This window comes from Platalea leucorodia, assembly GCF_965183815.1.
Source record: "Platalea leucorodia genome assembly, chromosome: 6".
Classification (NCBI taxonomy): Eukaryota; Metazoa; Chordata; class Aves; order Pelecaniformes; family Threskiornithidae; genus Platalea; species Platalea leucorodia.
In genome coordinates, this window is record NC_138828.1 from 34,479,698 (window position 1) to 34,500,822 (window position 21,125).

At 38.3% G+C, this 21,125-nt stretch overlaps 1 protein-coding gene across 2 annotated transcripts in view; it reads right to left on the reverse strand.

Annotated features, from left to right (window-relative positions):
- The window catches only part of GRID2 (glutamate ionotropic receptor delta type subunit 2), a gene marked incomplete at both ends in the record, with an annotated part of 735,869 nt that overhangs the window by 218,754 nt on the left and 495,990 nt on the right, over positions 1-21,125 (reverse strand). For both annotated transcript variants that reach the window (XM_082316173.1, XM_082316172.1), the window contains 3 exons: positions 119-280; positions 5,642-5,815; positions 13,876-13,929. In XM_082316173.1, coding sequence (XP_082172299.1) covers positions 119-280; positions 5,642-5,815; positions 13,876-13,929 — 390 coding nt within the window. The remainder of the gene's footprint in view (positions 1-118; positions 281-5,641; positions 5,816-13,875; positions 13,930-21,125) is intronic.

Here is a 21,125-nt window from a genome sequence, read left to right on the forward strand (position 1 = left end):
ACTATTGTTTGAAAAGACAGTTCTGGTACTGGCAAGAATAGTATGCACCTCAGAAGGAAACACTGCCTAATGCACGTATTTTAGAAACAACAGACACGGAAACACAGGGAAAAGGTACCTTCTTAATGGTTTCCAACATGGATCGTCCTCCTTGCCAGGGTTTGGAGTTCTTCCTGATGCAGGTGAGGCTGGCCATGCTGTGCCACTTCCTGTCCTCCAGCTTCTTATGGAAGGCGTTTGCCAACAGGAGGACAGTGTCATATATATACAGGTTTGAAATCTGCAAAGACATTAAAAAGAGTATTAGCATTATTTTTTGTGGTCGTCCGCCAGCAGCCAGAATTCATCATTTGTTTTGCCTCACCCATAATCCTCTGGTAATGAAACGGCTTATTTCATGTTAAGAAGAAACTGTAAGAGTCAAAAGGTCATATCTTCAGCTCTGGTAGAAACTGCAGCTAGGGGCTGTCACACTACAAGCAATTTGCAGCAACAAACTAAACTACTACACTACAAAGCACTACTACATGTGAAGTACGGGCAGCCCAATCACTGGCGCAGCTCCACTTGCAGGATTTAAAGCCCTACTTGTGAACATAAACAGACTTTCTTTTACTCTTAACCAGTTGCCTGCAACTTTCAATTTTTCAGTCACCAGATATTTGGACACCATCAAATTCTCTTCAAGATTGTTTTGTTCTTTTGAAAAACAGAAACTCTGAAAATTTAAAATAAATAATTTCAGCATGATTTTTGTTCCTGAACAGGAAAGAACAGAAGCTCAGAATTCATGAACACTTCTGAAACATGTAGTTTACAATATAGCTTTATTTCAGTCATTTCTGTCCTCAAATGGCAGGAACATTTAAGTTACTAACAGTATCATAAAGAGAAACCTCAGCTCTCCTGTACAGAGGTTCTTGGGAAGAGAAATGATGTTCAGAAATTAGAAGGACCTTTGTGAATATTATTTTTAGATAACCTATTGGTCATTTGAAGCTATGGGGCCTGAAGTTATTGAGGGAAACTCAGTTTCCTCAGCTGAAGTATGAAGGGGGCTGTAGAGCACTCTTAGTGCCTGAAAACAAATTAGCCAGCAGCAATTTTCTAACTGAGGCAAGGTTGCTGGTTTTTTCCTGCATCAGTCACAGACAAGCCAAAAGACATTTCCCAGATTTGCGGAATATGTTGACTGCTCTATGCAAGGGTTTCTCCATACAGATGATCTGCTCAAAACCTTAGAAGAAGAAGGAAGCTTAGAATAGGAACGTATGCTAACTTTGTGGAGAATGCCCCTATTCTATCTCTTAAAAAGGTCCAAAGACTGGGAAAGTCCTGTAGCTATTGGAAGGGTGTGTATGTCAAGCACAATAATGCTGAAAATCTGAGACACTGACTGGCAAATCCACACATCACTTTAAAAAAAAAGGAAAAAAAGAGAAAAGAAAATAGCCTGTCTTCCTACCTAATTACTCCTTTCCATATAACTTGTTTTTTATGTTTTTACTGTCTTATGTAAATTCCATCTTTACGTTGGTTTTGCCTGTGTCATCCGCAATCTGCTCTGTACAGTTCTCACAGAAAGGTTTTGTGACAGACTCCTTCCCCACCTAGCATCCAGGAAAGAGGTCACCTTTCTCCTTACCTTGCCAGAATTTCCTAGGGCATTTTGCCTTCCATATTTTATTGAAGGAGATCTAATGGTCTGCTGCTTTTCCTCCTGATAAACTCCCGAGATCCTCTACTGCCTTTACAACTCTACATTGTTAGTACCACAAATATGCAGAACTTCTGATCCCTATTTCCCTTTTTCTTTAAACGACAATGATCCTTCGCTCCCTCTTTCTGGAAGATGCTTCTTTATTCTTACTCGAGCTTCTCTGGAGACACTAGTGGCTGTGAGTAGTTCCATTCCAGTAATGACCCAGGAACTAATTTACTTTCCGCAGATGCACAGGCCAGGCATCACTGTGCATAACAGGATGAAAAGCACGGATTGAGGATCTGGGTTCAGATTAATCAGGCATTTTTAAAATAACTTGGATGATTTGTCTGTGTATTGTAAACCTACAAAGAATTCAAAGCATTTTGGCTAAAACTGTATTTCCTCAAAGAAGTCACCACCACAGGGACATTTGTTTCAGGGGAAGAGAAAGAATTATTTCTATGCTGTGAGGCAAGTTTATTTTACATAAGCCTTCACCAAAGGAAAAAAAAACCCAAACCTTTAGAGAGCAGAGGCAATAAGGTCACTAATGAGATTAACTTGGTATATGAAGGGCTACAGATGCCAAGTCATCATTTCCCAACAAAATGACACTGCTTTCAATGTAGCTTCCATACCCAATATCATGGGAATAGAAGAGTGTTGTCACAGTTCATGAGGAAGGATGCGCTCGCTAATCTAAGAGCAATATAGCTGGGCCTTCATCAAGTACTAAAAGGGCTCAGGAGTACAGAGTTCAGCAATTATTAAGCATTGTGATTCCTTCGCTAATAGTTCAGCTTAACATTTACAGCAATCAATCACTGATAACGCAATGATAAAAACACTATGATTAATTTCTGCTTCTCAAACTCACCCTTCCCTGTCACTACCAGAAGTATGCTTCATTAGTAACTGTCCTGATGCACAGAGCGGGGCTGTAATTTATACTTCTATTCATTGTGGCCAACAGGACTAGGGAAGTGATTGTCCCCCCCGTACTCGGCACTGGTGAGGCCATACCTTGAATACTGTGTTCAGTTTTGGGCTCCTCACCACAAGAAGGACGTTGAGGTGCTGGATCGTGTCCAAAGAAGGGCAACGAAGCTGGTGAAGGGTCTAGAGCACAAGTCTCATGAGGAGTGGCTGAGGGAACTGGGGTTGTTTAGCCTGGAGAAAAGGAGACTCAAGGGAGACCTTATCGCTCTCTACAACTACTTGAAAGGAGGTTGTAGCCAGGTGGGGGGACGGTCTCTTCTGCCAAGTAATAAGTGATGGGATGCGAGGAAGTGGCCTCAAGTGGTAGAGTCCCCATCCCTGAAGGTATTTAAAAGATGGGTAGACGTGGTGCTTGAGGACATGGTTTAGTGGTGGACTTGGCAGTGCTAGGTTAACCGTTAGACTTGATGATCTTAAGGGTCTTTTCCAACCTAAACGATTCTATGATTCTATTCTATGATTTCCCACATAAATTTATTGGGACGTTTAACACGTTGCCTGGTATCCATTCACTGATCCTTTATTTATTCCAAGTCTCTTAGACTAATGGCTGGACACTTGCATTACCAAGCAATATCTAACTGCACAACCTCCTGTTGATGCAATTCAAATTTCAGATGTGATTTTTTGTTCCAGAGTGTAGAAGAAAGGTATTTAGCAATCAGATGAAGTAGGAGCAATTAATCTGCATTAACGGTGTTTATTTTATGCATACCTAGACTACTGCACATAGTTTTTATACAAAAGGGTTACGGTACTAAATACCTCTGTGAATCCAGTTTTTAACTTCCTTCCACCAAAATGATACAAATTTATAGAAGTTGTTGTTTCAACTAGGACAATCCCAGAGACACAATGAGAGATATTTACTAAAATATTTTTCACTGTTTTAATTAAGATGCTGAAAAAAATTAATTATTCACACAGACTTTAGGGGGAGTTATTCAGAAAAAATAAATCAAGAAATCCACCCTTATAATTTCCAGAGAATATTTCTGATTAGTCACACTTTGATGGCGTAAAAAAAAAGCATTAGAAGTTTCAATTTATAAATTGTTCCAACTCCCCACTGGAATAGAAGTTAATTTATAATATTGTTGGGGGGAACAAAGAAACAATGAACAAACCCCACAGCTACTTGAAGGTCTGTGCATCTTACGAAGACATAGGGGAAACCGCGTCAGAGTTTTTCTTCCTTTCATTTTTTAGTATTGTCTCACTCAGTTACCAATGAAGTGCAGCCATCTCAGGGAAAGCATGAAAAAAAATCAACTCAACTGTGCAGAACAGCTAAACCAGTCAAGCTTCCATCATTCCTTTGAACTTAAATGTCATGAAAGCTTTCAATAGGAATATTACAGCTCTCCAAGCTACAGGTTGATCAAGAAGGACAGGTTAAGGTATAAGGTCCAATGTAACACATTAAATGGAATTTGTCAATTTGCAGAGAATAAACTTTGATTTCTAGAACTTTTCTCTCCTAGAGTCAGTTCACTGTGGAAGTGAAAATGAAATGAAGGTGAAGTTGAAGAGAAAATAAATCAAAACATGAAGGCTCCCATCGATGCACGATTCTTGTTTTCTGCCTTGCTCTAGTTAGTAACTTTGTTCATTAAAACTGCTCTTTGCAATCTCTAGCAGCTGCACGTAATCACACCCTCAGTTTTTACGCATTATCCATAGACTTCCAAAGTTCCCCCTAGGACCATGCTGCCATAACAGAACGGCACAACCGAAAGATTTTTCACAGTTGCTAAATAGCCTCTAGAGATATCCTATGTATCTCTTGACCTTACACAGCCTTGTTTATTTTAAGAACTCTGATAGGATCACTGTGCATTGTGCTATAGCCAAAGTTTTTCATGTCATCAATAGCTGCTTAATGGCTGCTTTGTGAACAATTAGTGAGGCAAAGGCTCTGACAGCTAACTTGAAACAGAGCAAGGCCAACCACACTTCTCCTTTTTCCCTCACATATTTTCATTTTAAGCAAGGACACTCTTCAACACCTCCCTGTTTCTCTCCCATTGTTTTCTCTCACTCCTTTCTTTCAGCATCACAAGACAACTGCTCTCTTTGCTGCTAAGTCAGATATGCTCCTCCTGCACTGCTGCCAAGGCAGTCATCTTTCCACAACTTCATAAATGACCACACAAAAAAAACCAAAGTAAAATTGACATCTTAAGCCAATTTCACACTCCTGATTTGCCATAGCTTTCTCATGATGAAGCCTAACCAGATATACAAGAGAGAGAGGACTTGCTCTTGGAAAAACCATGTGAAATCAGGAGGACAGTGACCATGATCCTGTTGCTGACTTCATGTGGTATGAAGGCTTTTATAGTTTGACTGTGATTTGTAATTAACAACCCTGAAAATAAGATCTCTTTGGAACACAGGCATAGATTTAGGCGTGTACACCAAGACACTTGAAACAGATGAGGCAGGTGCTTCCCAGGAAGGCTTTCCTATTGACAACACATTTGAGGCTTAGAGAAGATGGCAACTCAGGAGAGTTGAACACTTGAAACAGATGAGGCAGGTGCTTCCCAGGAAGGCTTTCCTATTGACAACACATTTGAGGCTTAGAGAAGATGGCAACTCAGGAGACATTGGTTATGGGGAGGAAATTCTTCTTGGTGAGATGACAAAAAATAAAATTTAGCAGCACAACAAAACAACTACCCCACTGGCTGGAGATCAGGTGGCTTTTTTGGACTTTTTTCTCAATTGCTGTGGATCAAGCGAGTTCTTCTTGTCCATCAGTCACATTCACCCCCCACCCAAGTATTTTCTTGTCATGCCACGAGCCGTTAAACTACATGCCAGAGAGGACATGAAAAATAAACATTAAATTACACTAAGCCCCTGAGGAAAAACCTTGAACTTATCTAGAAAGACAGTTCCCAGGTAGGAATAGACTGGTATATGAACTACCTCCATGCTTTGGGAGAAAGGGTCCTTTGGATCACACAGTGATGAAGATATTCTGTGGTTGCCACGGAAGCAGCGCTGACTTATGTTTTGGGGGACTGGAAACGTCTGTCGAATAATTGTTAACCTTCCAATTGACCTTCTCACTAGCTCCTGCACATCCACATCGTTTATTTCCTGGAAGATAAGGCAAAGGAGAGAATATGCATGAGTTAAAATACAGAAATGTTACCACCAGATTATAAACAAAAATAAACTGAGAGGATCAAGAGGCGTGGGATTGCTACACAGCTATTGTCGAGCTCTGCCGTAGCCTCAAAAAGAATGTATGTGTGCTCATTAAAACAACTGACATACCACCCTTACAATAATTGCAAAAGTTTAAAATGTATGGTGCCCAAACCTCACTGAAACTTTGTAGATGTAACTGGGATTAGTTGTCTCATTTTATATTTTCTCTCCCTCTCCTTTTACCTTTGATCTTTTACTTAAAAGTGTTTCACAGCATCTTTGGCAGATAATGTGTAAATCAGTAGGAAGTCATAGCATGATGTATTTCTAAGTGTAGCTTTACTTAGGAGCTGTGCAGGTACAGGCAATTATTCAGGCCTTAAGTGTTCATTTCCTGGAAACAGAATATCAAGAACCTATAAACAATGTGCAAGTTAGCAAACATCATTTACCAAAAGGGCAAAGAAAATGCATTAGAGCATTCTAGGTGTGTATGCGCTTGTTTATAGCAAGACCTAATTTAAAACCAACTTTTTACTCCATAGGGTACCTATTAAGGCTTACAGCTGAACACTCAGCTCTGTGGACACACACTTTAAAGAAACAAAATAACTAAGTAAACACATCAATGTGTGAAATATTAACCTTAATATTTTAACTTTAAGGCAGGTTAGGGAAAACAGAAAAACAGTTTTTTACATAGTATAAATTCCCGCAGTTTGGCAACATGGTGTTTTACAGCATTGAACAATGAGGCCCCCAGGGAACATGGAGCAAGAGGAACGTGGGCTCACAAGCAACAGCAACTGACTCCAACCTTCACATAACAACTTGAACTTTAGTTAAACATGGCCTTTTCCTGATGACTCAAATAGGGTCAGCTGGTATCTTTCAAGGCAATTCTGTGTCTTTATTCCTCTGTAAAGCAGAAGAAATAATCTACAAAATGGCTCAATCTTTTTAACTGAAATCTATTTTTCATCATACCGAACTGTTTGTCCATAATCTGTCTTAATTACAGAGGCTGATGCCCCAAACTTTCCAGATGTTTAAATTTGTGGATACCCCCCCAGTAAGGGAGGTGCTCGAGGAGCTCCTATTAGCAGCCTACATTTAACATACCCTTGCATACAGCCACAGTCCACTGAATATTTCCGATTCTCACTCGTATTATTTATAGCTTTTCCTTTTTTGAAGGATACAGTACATCTGTGCTCTTAAAAGTGTAACTAAACGCCATAATCATTTTTTGCCTCTAGCTTCCTGATCTATACCCATAATCAGGAACTTAAGAGACACCAGGAGATAGATTTGAACTCAAATTACAGAATCTTTCTTGTGAAAAGGAAGCCAAGTTTTTTAAAAATCAGCTCTTTAGGTGTTAAGACAACGATCACTGTAATTTTGGCTTTTTTTTTTTTTTGGAGCTTCAGTTAATATTCTTTAAATTAATTATTTTGAAGCAACTTCTTTGGACATACCAGCATTTGTTTATTTCCTTTAAAGCTTGGAAGAAAAATACATGAGATGTAAATTTTAACTTCTACTCTCTTGACTACAGTAAAAGTATTTTATTCTTCTTCACAGATTGTCATAGTTTTTGAATTCATCTGTTATTAATGTTCTTTATAAAATATAGATTTTTCTGCAAACAAAAATAACACATGGCATCAGCTGTGTCCAGTGTAATATCTTGCATTTCTGGTTGATTAATCCTTAATGTACCATAGATAATGGTTTCTCTCAGCTTAAGATGCCATCTTTTCATTTACTCTGTATCATTTCACTAGCTGCAAGGTAAAAAAAAATAAAATGCTGTTTTAGCAAAATGCATGTAATTTTTTTTATACTACTTTCAATATAACTGGAAAGGAGACCTCAAGAAACTTCTTATCTTGATTTTAAACTATACCCTTTCTCAAAGGATTTAAAAAAAGTTTGCCTGGTTTCATTATACACCATGCCCAAACTATAACAGCCAGACTATTAGATTCATTCTAATGTAAAAACTGATACCTACCTGCATGGCCATGTTATATTACTAAATAATACTTTAAAAGATATTTTGACTTTCAGCTGTTCAAATATTTATCTTTTCTGCCTCAAAAGTGTATTTATTTTTCCTGTATTCAGCATTTTTAGGTGCATTTTAATTAGAGTGTTTTCATTTTAACCTTTAGGTTACTACCTCATATTGTTATACATCCACCTGGGAACTAATAACAGAATCCAAACACCAAAGAGATTTTTGTCTTGTTGCCCAGAAGGTATATACATCAATAGATTAATGACAGCTATTATTTTAAATACTGTGAATTCCACCAATTATATCATAAATTCGGATTTTAGGTTAACAACAAAGCAATGCCATGCAAACCCAAATTCAACTTTAGTTATTTGTTATATATTTCTTTGTCATTTTTTTTAATACTTGGCATTGACTGAGTGACAAGCCTTTTATATAATGACTCTCCAATATCATCTCTCATTCTTGAATTTTGGATCTGACTTAAGAAAACTATATAAAGCAACTATTGTATGAGAGGAAACAATTTTCATTTGCACTTCAAAGGAGGATACAGTATAATGATACAAGGATGGCAGATGATCTGTTATACAAGCACCAAATGTCAAAAAAAATTACGAAGTTGGCCAAGTTGAACTGAGTTGGCACCTGTATAAATCTGAGCTAGATTATGTGGGGATTTTTTTAGAAAAATCAGAAGTTCAGTATATAGTTCCAAACCTTTCTTTTGTTGGTCTGAACTTGGAATAAAGGGGACGCTGTCCTATTTCAAATGGAACAAGAATAAAACTAGATGTACATTTCATCTGAGTCGGCAAATAAAGACGGAAAGAAATGCTATTTTAAATTAATAGCTCTTTACGGATGAATTAAGAAAAGGGAACCAAAGAGGATCACCTTGACATATCAGGCAGAGACTCCAGTGGGAAGCAAGACTACCTACTAGACACCTAATATACATTGCCGTTCAGCTTCATCTCGTTATTTTAAGATAAGCAACCTAGGCAGAGACTTACTATTCTTCACAGAGCGACCGCATCAGTAGTGAGAGACATGGAGGGAAAGAATTTATTTACATGATCCTGTAATAAGCACCAAAGACAACAATACCTTTTCTTATGGAAACATCTTCATTTTGGGCCAAGAAGACGATTCCAGTATTTATCATATACTGGACATGCCCTATTTTCCAGTGCTTGCCATGTCCTCATCACATCCTTCATGACACTCAGAGGAGAGCATTTCTTCCTCCTCCAAAAGCCAGCAGCACTGAGCAGGGGGCAAAGCGGGAAAGGGTGGCCACTGCACACCCCCTTGAGGCCTCCAGGCTGCCAGTGCCCATGCCATAGCATACTTGCTATGCCCTTCCTGAATTTCTCAGCACTTTCCAAAGAGGAGCAGTTGAGCGGAAGGCTAACTAGATGAAGCTCCAAGACAAGTAAAGGGAGATCTTGAACTGCATAATCATTTGCTCCATTATATCTCCCTTAGGTTTCTTAGGTTCTGGGAAGGATGATGAAAAAGAGAAAACTGATAGGGTAAGAAGAAATCAAATTTTAGCCTTCACAGAGAAAAAAAAATCCAAGAGCTTGGAGAAAGCAAGGCTAAGTCAGTCTGTCCATTGGCTCTCACCTGTCTGAAAAAAAGAGCTGGAAGCTTAGTCACCAACGTGTACCAAAGAGGGTGGCATTTCACACCTGACCTGCCGTCACCATTGGAAAAGGTAAGGGTTCAAAGGAACCTCTAATGCTACTATTAATCAATTATCCATATTAAAAAGTAGAATTATGTGAGCTCCTGGAACTGAGCTGTGATTTTAGGACCTGATCTAGCTGCTCGAGCTTAAAACAGTCATGTTCTACGATCGTCTTCATGGTGGAGTGCATTGAGCTGAAATACAATGGAACAAGCTTGAATGCATTGGCTGAGGACCAGCCCTCTCCTAGGAAAAACATGTGTTCATCTGAAAGTAGGCTTTGAATACAACCTTGTGGGTCCTCCAGTCCTTTCTTGTGCTACGACAGGTAAACCTGTTGGATCTTTTTCCATAAACTGTTCTTAAAAGAGTTTGGGGGTTTTTCCTCCTCTTCTCAAAGGAGTTTTTCCAGACTCTGATGCCTCTGGTAATTAGAAACCTTCTACTAACTTTCGCCCTCAATTTATTCATGGGCAATTTGAACTAATTTGTTCTTGTGCCAACCTTGTCCTCTAGCCCTTGACAACAATGCATTTATTCACACACTATATGTGTTTATAAACAGAGAGCATATCCTCTTTCAGTCTTTGTTTTCATAGGCCAATCAAGCCAACTTTTTCAGTCTCTTCTCACACAAATCAGCTTTTCTGTGCACCTGTTCCATTTTAATTTTAATAGAACTGGTCATAACTGTGCATATTATTGCACATGAAATCCAACCAATCCTTTGTACAGTAGCATTAATATTTTCACCTCCTGTGTGGTAACTGTAGGCAGTAGAAAGTGTTTGGGGCTGTCCTTGAGTAAACAACAGTAATAGAGAACTGGTGGCAGCCTTGGGCATAGTAAGATGACCCTGAATGTCTTAACAAAGGAAAATGCTTGACACACACGTGGATTTAAAATTTAAAAAAGGACATTTCTTTCATTTAAAAAGAGCAAAAGAAAGAAAAGTGATGAAAATCATACAAATGCCCCTTCTTCAGTTCCACTAAATAAAATCTAAGCTCACTGTACATTTATGATTTAAGAGTCATAAAGAAATATAATTTTACTATCTTGGGCTTTTTAAGGTTATGTTTACTATTGTGCAGAGGAAAAGAAGTAAGCAGAGACAGACTGACGGGGGGCGGGGAGAGAGTGAGAAATCCATTCTCACATTTTCTTAAGGTATATTTTATCATGACTGCATTCAAATCTATGACTCCTGCAAATTTTAAATAAAGAATTGCACCATCTGCTTTAAGGCCCTGAAGAAATAGGAATATTTATTTGGAGAGTGTTTCCTCAGCTGACTGCACTGATCAGAAGAGATTTGTATTATTCGCAAAGGACTAATACGATGTATTATGCTTTAAAAAATTATGAATCCTTTCATTGTATAGGAGAAACCCCCCTCCTCCCACACATGCATTTCCATTATGATACACAGTCTTCAAGCAAATTTGCTGTATTATGTAAAATAGCAACTAATGGGACAATAAAAATTAAGGAACTCTTTCCAGGCATTATAGCATTTTAAAGTGAGCAATTAAAATAACAGATGTCACCTCACAAAGCCTAAGCAGATTCCTGATCACAAAACTGAAGGTGGTATTTCCTTTTGTATTACTATACACAGTAAGTGTGTTGTAACCCCTTGGCACAGTGATGGAAAAGGAAAGACAATTACAGCTTTCTTTGGTGTCTCATTGCAAGGTATTATTTGAATCATATGTGGATTTTGCAAAACAATGCATTTTCACTGTAATAGATTATCTTAGATTTTCAAATTAGGAGGCCAGAGAAGCAGTGTTACAGTTTCTTAGTTGACAGTCTGATTTAGCCAATACAGCCACACAAACACAGATGTCTACGTTGTCACAAAAGATTTATGTAAGCAACAAAACAGACAGAGCTCTGAGATCATTTCACAGTCATATGGAAGTACTGTGGTCATCAACAGTTAATGGACAACCATATCAAATGGACTTGGATGTGGAGATAGGTATTTTATACGCTACACAGTAAGGGGCCCTTAAATCACTGCATTTCCAAATCTCGCACTGCCAAAGTGGAGGCATTGCGATCTTATTACTGAACTGGTAAAATGTTGCAATAAGCAAGTAATGTTATGCAACATTCATCAATCAGGAAACATTTACATTTCTGTTGTAATTTGAACATAGTGATAAGGAAAAATAGGGCAAAACATGATTCTTTCCATATCATTATCTACAAATCTTCTTTATTGCTAATCTGATTTTTGTGTCCACAAAATATTATTAGCATTTTGAAAAAAAACAGAGCTTGCATGTAAGTTACTTAAGTAGGAATATGGATGTAGGTCCAGAAGCAGATTAAGCTGAGACAGCATTAAACATGTTCACCTTCTTTATAACCAACAGCAGGAATGACTGAATGAAATACAGATATTTTATTGACTATAGTTTACAGCACAGTTTGTGAGAATGAACTTAATCACAGCTTTCACCTATTTCACATACAAGACTATAAAACTAGAAGGGAGGATGTATGTTTCCCTGCGTACATCATTCAGCTCTCCTAGCTGTTGGGACTGCAGCCCAGAAAAAGTGTTTTGGAGTGGAGAAGGCAGTTTAGAGTGGTAACCACTTCGATTGCTCTGCCATTTAATCTGCTGCCATGTGCAAATAACAATGCTCAGAAAGCAGAATTTTTTCCACAGAGACACTAATTTCTGAATAAAAAGCAAAGAGAAAGCGTGTACATTAGGAATGGACCCTCAGTTTTATTTTGCTTTTTGAGGGTGGAGGAGCTGACACAGCTAAAAGCTAGCACCTTCTTTTGAACTTTCTAATTCAAATAACATTTAAAATGAAAAAACAGTGACACTGTCTTTAACTTGAACAGCAAGCCAATATCTGGGCTCTGCCTAAGAAATTGTTGTCTAACCTATTGATACAGGAGGTTGATGGTGGACTGCTTTAGATTTTGTTAATAATCTTTTTAAAATAATAAGTGTTAACTCTGAAGAGTAGAGATGAACACTTTACGGCAAGATTCCACTCGCTACAAGTGAATTCTAGTTTAATCTGACAGGAAGAAGAAAACATTTCTGTTGTTCTCATGACCATATGTAGCTTAAAGCTGGGTTCTCAACCAGCAAGGCCTACCCCATTCAGTGCTGGAGAAAACACACATCACTGGTCAGGAGCAATGCAGGGCCCAAACCAATAATTTCTGCTGAACCTGGGTTGTCTTCACAGCACTTTCTGAAGCATACTTTTCTCCAGGGAAAACTGGCTAAAAATCCACTGCTTTAAACGAGTAGGCCAAAGTACAATCTCACTGCAACAATGTTATACCTTACAATAACCTTGAAAGAAATGCTTCGGATTAAATCGCCTCACTATTAGCACACTGTACTAATGAAAATCTAGTAATTAAGCATGACAACAGAAGTGCACAGTAAATCCAGAGAGTAGCCCTGGAATTTAGAGGCAATATCTCCAAGCAGTATTTTATCCTAAGAATATACAGGAGTCGTATGATCTACATGTTAGGGGAGAGCTATCTCCCCAGGGAATTCAGCTGTTCTGGACGTAAATTGCTTTTCATAAAACAGAAGAAAATTCTGAATGCCATCAAATCTAAGAACAACTGCATTGTTCAATGTTTTATAAGCAAAGCTACTTCATATATTAACTTATCATATTCTAGCTGACAAGCATTCATGGAAGAACTTATTTCACAGTTTAAAAACAGGATCTCAATTTAACTTTCTTCCTTTTTTCCCTTCATGAACATTCATATATGACCTGATCCAGACGCCCACCAAAAAGCTTCCCAGTAATATCAATAGGTTTGGGTATCAACCATGACTGAATTCTAGGGGAATTCTTAAAGGAAAGGGAAAGATGGGATTTCATTATTATTATTTTTATTATTAAGAAAAAACATTAAAATAGAAATGAAACACAAGCACTCCATTACAAAAGATTACATACAAAAAAAAGATCTTAAAAAGATCCTCTAAAAACAGTCAGCTCAAGTCAAATATGAAATTTCAAGATACTCAGAAGGAAAGGGTGTTTTATTTTCCATTTATTCTTTGAAGGACTTCTGTTTAAAATAGGCAAGACAAAACAGTGAAGTCCAAGAACTTGTCATTCTGTTTTTATTAAGCAACATCCACTCCCCCAGCATGCCTGAACTTTGTCATAGCTACTGCTTCCTGTTGGCAAAGTCAAGATCAGCATGAATATTGTCAGTAAGCCTGAAAACAGGATTCATGGTTCACAACAATGTTCGCTTGACAGTTACCTCATTTATAATGATCCAGTGACAGTCAAAAGCAACCAAATTAGTCTCCACGACCTGAAATAGAGAACAAACCAGCTATCAGTCAGTTTGCTTGTGAAAGCCGGAAAAAAAATGAAATGGATGCTTTCTGCAAATGACAAAAACCAAAGCACATGCTCTCGAAGACCTTTGTTATTCAACTGAGGATAGAGAACCTTTAGCAAAATTCTGCAGAAGCTTTTGTGTTAGTATTTGACTTGCTAATTAAACTTGGAAAATACATTTCATTACTGGCATCACAGAAGAGAATATGTTTCAGTTGACTGAGGAGAAAATGAAATCGTTTTTGCCTTAATATTGTGTGTTGAGATGGAGCAACAGAGAGGAAGGCAGAAAATGAATATGAAGTAACTCTTGTCAGATTTTTATAGCTCCTGCCTCTAAGGCCTTTCCAGTGCACACCTACCCGGGAAGCCTGTGAATTAAAAACAAAACAAAACAAAACAAAAACAAAACAAAACAAAAAAAACCAAACAAAACAAACCCACAAAACAAACCCAAACCAAAAAACCCCACACCACAAATGCGGGGTTCATAGAAATGCAAAGAGCAGGGACGAAAAGGTTCTCTTGAGAAAGAGGGCTGTCACAGGGATGATGAATGCTGGCCTGTCCCAGGCTCTGTGCACAGAGGGCCTCTAATCCTCTCTCCCATGCATCCTCTCCTTTCCTTTGTTGAAAATTATTCCAGGAGCTGCCTCTGTGCTGGACTGAAAATGTACTTTTTAACTCATGTTTCACTCAGCCCTATTCTTTCCCTCCTTGAATCCACTACACTTTTGTGGCGAGTCATGTTTGATTCACCTTCACGGTGGAAGAGGGAAAACAATACTGCTTTCATTAGCTAGGAAAGAAATCATCAACAGGAGGGAGGCCAGAAACAAACTATAGAAAAGGCTGGACACCTTTAAATTTTTTTGTAAATTCATTTGAATTAGCATTGACACCAAAATAGTTTTAAAAACTTAATTAATCCCTTTTTATTTGTATAATCACCATGCTCATCTTGATTCACAATTCAAAACTACTGGATACTTGAAACTGTGTTGAATCCCAGGAAAAAAAAAAACAACAAAAAAACAAAGACAAAAATTGAAAGAAGACTTGGAACTTACAATGTTTTAATGTTCAAGTAGATGACTAGTGCTGGGCTGTTATTACTTGGACCATTGCACAGCAGCCATGTTTGGCTTTTAATGATGAGCAACACAACTAGCAGTTGCCAAGGATGAGTGCGATTTATACTGTGCCACGTTCAAAGGAGAACAATTTAACTGGCCACAAATCTTAAGAGGAGCAAAAAACCCCATACTGATAACCTTCATTATTAATTCAAAGGCCATTAGAATTGAGGTCACTGCTTATTTACTAGAATTATAGGCAAGATTGGAAATTCTGATCTGGAGAGAATGGGGGGAAAAAAAAAAAAAAACAAGAGCAGCAGTATATGAACTGACTTCTTATTTGAAACTCTCACAGCACCAATAAGAAATGAGAGGAAATGAGAGCCATAGCTCCTAATGTGCTCCTGGAAAATTTCAATATTATTAGCACCAGGAATCAGCGTCCTCATTGTACATGGAATTTAGACTCACTACTCTTTCTCTGTGGTGACAACAGTATATTTTGTCATGTTGCATTGACATTTTCTTGCATTCCCCACAGTAGGCGTCAATACGGCACATATAAAGGAACAGGATAAAAACTGAATAACTAAGTGATGGGAGGCATCACAACAGGCCCAGCCAGGATGCTTGAACTGGTGCATGGCTGTTCTAATCAGATCTCTCATATCAAACCAGTTGGAAGACAAACACATCCAGGAACACAGAAAGGTTAAAAATGGACAGAATAGCAACAAAGTTCTCAAGGGAGCATTTGCTCCTTATAAAGTTCCCAAGCATAGAAAGCTTATGCCATTTACAACACAAGCGATGACATTTAAATTTTCCATAAGACAAAGCAAATCAACACCTTACTGAAGCAGAAACAATTCTGCTAGTCAATCTACATACATTTCTGCAGAAAGCAAGTAGAATATTTAAAAAAAAAAAAAAAAAAAAAGCAGCATATCTGACACATTTTCTGGTTACTTGTCAGGTTCCTGGCAACCTTGTCCCTCCTAACTTCTGGCTGCAGGATGTCCCACCAGGAATGTCTGCTCTGCCTTAACTACTCTGCTCAAGATGAGGTCTCCTGAGGTTCCTGTGGCTCTGATGCAGCCTGCCAGAGGGACGCCCTCGGAGTCAAGGCTCCCAGTGGTGTTAGGGGAAGGACAATAATAATTATGTTCCACAAAGGGTTCCTAAGCTCTTTCTCTGCTTCAAAATGGCAGTCAACTTAAACTTTAGAATGAAGGAATCCACAAAATGAAAATTCACATTTTCTGTTCGTTTTTTAATAACACAGTAAAAGTGGGGTTGATCACTTTGTGCCTGAAGCTTTGGCTGATCAGATTTTAATGCACTTTATCTTCCATTAAAACTTTGGTTTCAGTTCATTTAATTCCTTTATAAATACTTGGTTCTGTGTATCTGCTTTGCCCAAACTCTCAAATTTCAATTAGACAAAGCCTTTTCAACAGCGTATGGTTCTAAGTGTCACTGTTTTTATTATGTACAGCTCACAGACCACTTAAGCCAAACTTTGAAAGAGGCTTACTGGTCTCACAAGTCACTCTTATTATTTCAAACAGCTCAGGCTACCTGTGACAAATCTATTCACAGCCTGCAAATAATAAGATAAAACGCATCCATTTTTTAGTTACAGTTGAAAATCCTCAACAGAAAGATCAAGTTTTGTCTATTAATGTTTATGCATTCATGAATCTAATATTAAAGCCATTTTCAAAAAGCTTATGTCAAATTGAGGTAAACTTATAATGTACTCAGAGACACTCAAATTAATATATTGTAAGTTTAGATGGGCTATGAATAGCCCCTGATTTAAGAATTCACTTTCCCTTTCAGTCTGCCAGAAGCTGCTTTTTGGCATTTTCCTTATCCCATCCACCCAAATCTTGTTCTAGTATTGAGAGTGGTTACTTAAAAAGATGCCTGATGATGCCCTGAGAAAGTTGCTAGTTTGTTTTTTTTTTTTACCATTTATTTTATTTGATGAAATATAGATTTACATCTAAACTGGGACTCAGCATTAGACTGGGATTTCAAGGCTATCATTTCAACCTTGGACCATTTGGTTTTACCTAATGAAATCCTAGTCCCGCTGATACCACTCACAAAATAGCTGTCCATTTCAGCAAGATCAGGGTGCTGTAACTCGGTCCCTCACCTCTGAACATCTCTTCTCCCAGTATGGCCTATATTGCCCATTTAATTGACTTTAAAGTTGAGCAGTGCACATTCTGACTATGTCTGTATGAATTGCAGGTCACTATACTTTTATTATCATCATTAACAGCTTTCCGATATTTTCCAACTATTGTGCTGCTTATGTTTTTCAGAGTAGAAGAATGCACAAGCACAGCCACTGTTTTACAGAAAATAAGTAAGTACAACACTATGTAAATCTTCAGTTTTGATGCTTGAAGGAAAAGGTCGTTCAATCCTAAAGTTTTCTTCAAACCCTAACAGTAATCATATGCATAATCTGACAGTCAGAAGATTCTCTCTATCAGCAGCTGTTAAGCACAAGTTTACAAGTTTGAGATTATATTAAATCACTCAAAAAAAAAAAAAAAAAATCTAAAGCCAGCAGCAACACAACCTAGATCCAATTATCTGTCAGTAAAACAGTCATTACTTGGACACAGCAAGCCTTTACAGTCATGACACAATGTTCCACAATGCCCTTGTCTATCTACTGAGCTTGCTGTTTTGTTTACTTAAAAAAGCCACCACATAGTCACTTGGAAGGGATGATAACAAATAAGATTAAAATAAAAAAAACAAAAGAGCATGGCTGGTTCTGCTTAAAATTGATCATAACCTAAAAGCACATATAACACAGCTTCAATAGAATTATATAATGCAGAAGGTTTCTATGACTAATATGTTCAGAAAGTTAAAACACGTATTTGTTATCTGAGTGATGATCTTTTTCTGGTTGAAATTCACATCTGCATGCATATCAAGCGAGCTGGCATGAACTTGTGTTTTGAGCCAGGGAATAACAAATGTACAAAATAATGCTTGCAAAGGCATAAGGGCAGCAATGAAAACGATATCTGATATCCCACATATGAGAAGCCACAAAACAATCTGATGGGGGCGTGTAGGAGGTAGGGGCTTCAAGACCCCAAGCATTTGAAAACAATGCAAGTTTCATATTCATCCACTGGTTCTGCTGGCTCTGTGCCAGGAAGCAGTGCTGTGCACTCCTGAAAGGCAAGGGACAGACTGGAAATTTCCATACAAGACAGAACGCAGGTGAACATATTGCTTATGCAGCTCACCTCTTAAGCTAAAACTGAGAAAAACTAGCATGCATTCATAATGAGGGCTGAACACCAAAATCCTACACAGATTAATATCTGGATGGAGGAGAGTTGATCCTTTCCAAAACAAAGAAAACCACGCACATGTTTGACAAATTCTCTTTTCACACTCCCTCTAGGGGAAATCATACAAGAATTCAGCTGTGGGTTACTAAACACACAAAGCTGTATTCAAGGCAGAAAGCTCTCTAAGGCTAAACATAGCTGCTAGCTGGGAAAGTATTAGGAGACAGTATCTTATATGTCTACCCTGTTCTTACTTCTCCCTTAAGGCATTCGCTTACAGCCAGCTTTGGAGATAAGACACTGAAACAGTCTTTGGTCTAACCCAAGATGGCTGCTTTTGTGCTTCCAAATATATTTTGCTTTCTTAACTGTGATGAATTGTATCACCAGTAGCTAAAAGAAGCAGAAACATATTAATTCTGCATCAACTGTTGTGCAGTTCAGATGGTTTTTATTTACTGAAAGGGTAAATATTTGAAACAATAATAAAACCAGCATTTTGTGCTGCTGAGATGGCATTTCTGCTGTACCACTGAGTGCCTCCACCGTGCAGGGACATACATAAGCAGATGAACTCCAGTATGAGCAGGGGAGTTGCGTCCTTGCAATCTAATGCCCATAGCAACTCACACATTCCTGTCTTACCCAACTAAATCAGTGTCAGAGAACAAGCAGAGGATGGCCAATATAGCCAACAACTTCAAAGAACAATTTTTCTGAATTCAGCATTTTTTCATCTATAGGCTGTCAGTATTTAATGCCATATGACATAATTCTCCAGTACTAAGAATCAAAGCAGCAAGTTAGCAGGCCAGTTCTGAAATAGACTTCAGGAAATTGTGGAAAAACTGAAAAAGAAATTCACTCTTTACCCACTCAACCACTGCTCAGTCTGAGAGTTCACACCAGAGTATTTAAAAACATTGTGTCGTTAGTTGCATAAATCCTGCAGCAAAGGATACAAGCCACTGAGTATGCAGTGCCACTCATACAGTCATAGAAATCCACAGCAATAGATACAAAAGATCATTCTTAACATCTTCGTAACTTTAGAAATGTGTTCATGTCAAACTCCAGCAGTTCTCCTAACACCCTTATTAAAATAAATCAAATTTCTGCTTCATGAGGAAGGTGTTTCACTTAGTCAAACACGGATGCTCTTGAACCAATGAGCAAGAACACAGATGAAGCAGAAAATAATTTTCTTTTTCTAAATAATTCAATGATACACCAAGGGAAATTTTGCAGAGAGCAGAAAAATACTGTCAAGAACACAAGTGGTGAGCAAGGACAAACCATCTGTCATTGGCAGTAACTCCAGAACTTCTGAATCTTTGGAAGAGCCTGACGATTTATCACAACTATTTCTATTGTTCATGTTCAAACCTTCAAATGGGCTAAAGGCAAGACAATCTAAAGCAAATAAAGCAGTAGTAATGCCAGCATGCAAGTTTTTTGCATGTGCAATAATAAACAAGAAAGCAAAATAGCTTCCCAACAAAAAGGGTATGTAATTTGATGGAAAATGACATTAGAAGTTCTCTACATTTCTTCTTCCTTATAGATATGGGCCCACAGGTGTGGCCAAAACTACAAGATACAGATCAGAACCCTTATAAAGGAAACCCAGGAAGACTATTCTGGATCTTCAAAATTCACCTCCACACATACGCAATGAGTCAGACAAGTCTTGCAAACATCTAATGAGCAGTAATGTTGCATGTATGAAAAGATCCATACAGAATCTGGCCACCTCAAGTGTCTCCTCTTTGAAAGACAGGGGAGAGCCCTGGGCTACAGTTTTACCTTTGCTACTGCTCTAAAACAAGCCACCCAGATGTCATGACTCATTTCTCAAAATGTTGAAGAAAAGAGTCTCCAACTAGAGCTGGCCTTCCTGTTAATTCTCTGCTCCACCAGAAGCTGTGGTAGCAACTGTGAATCTCTTTCCGCTGGACCACCACTGAACAAGCCACATTTTCCATTTGATTTTTCACAAAAGCCAACAGATGGCATGGCATAATCTCTTGTTTTGGAGCTGGCTGGTATTGAAATAATTTAGAAAGTGATTTAGAAAGTTAGTTTTCCCAAGAGTTGAGCTGGGATACAAACTCTCTGCTAACATCTTCCAAACCTCCTATGTCTACAATATGTCCCATTTATGTCATCTTGTAATCTGAACTGCACTCTTCCAGCTGGAAGACTGGTAAACTGCTTTCGTTCAGTACCACCAGATTTGTTGCCCGTGTCTTTTCATAGAACAACCTCTTGGAGTCACCACTGTTGTTTTATTGGTGAATATATGCCTCGACCTAATTTCCTCTCCCAGGGACATAGCAATTTGGTGATCACCAAGATATGATAAAAACCAGGCTTCCTGCACACATATGTGAGACAGGAAGCCACTCCCCGCCCCCCGCCCCCCCCCCCAAGACCCAACTCAAACAACCACCACTAAACAAACAGAAGTCAGAGGTCATTTCTTAACATTTCCTTTAACTGAAGAGATGTGATTTGACTAGTTTGGGCACCTAGAGCAGTCTCCTGTAGTATAGATGGCTCCTCACGCAGTGGTATGCAAAGCAAAATACTAAAGTTAAAGACTATTAAATAGCTAATATACAGGTAGTACTAAGAAAGTTAGCTTATAAACTGAAGACTGCCTTAACTGATCTGAAGTTTGGAAAGCTGAATGCATGGAGTTGTACTAAGTTAAACACTGCAGGACTTGTGCATGAAAATCCCGAGCT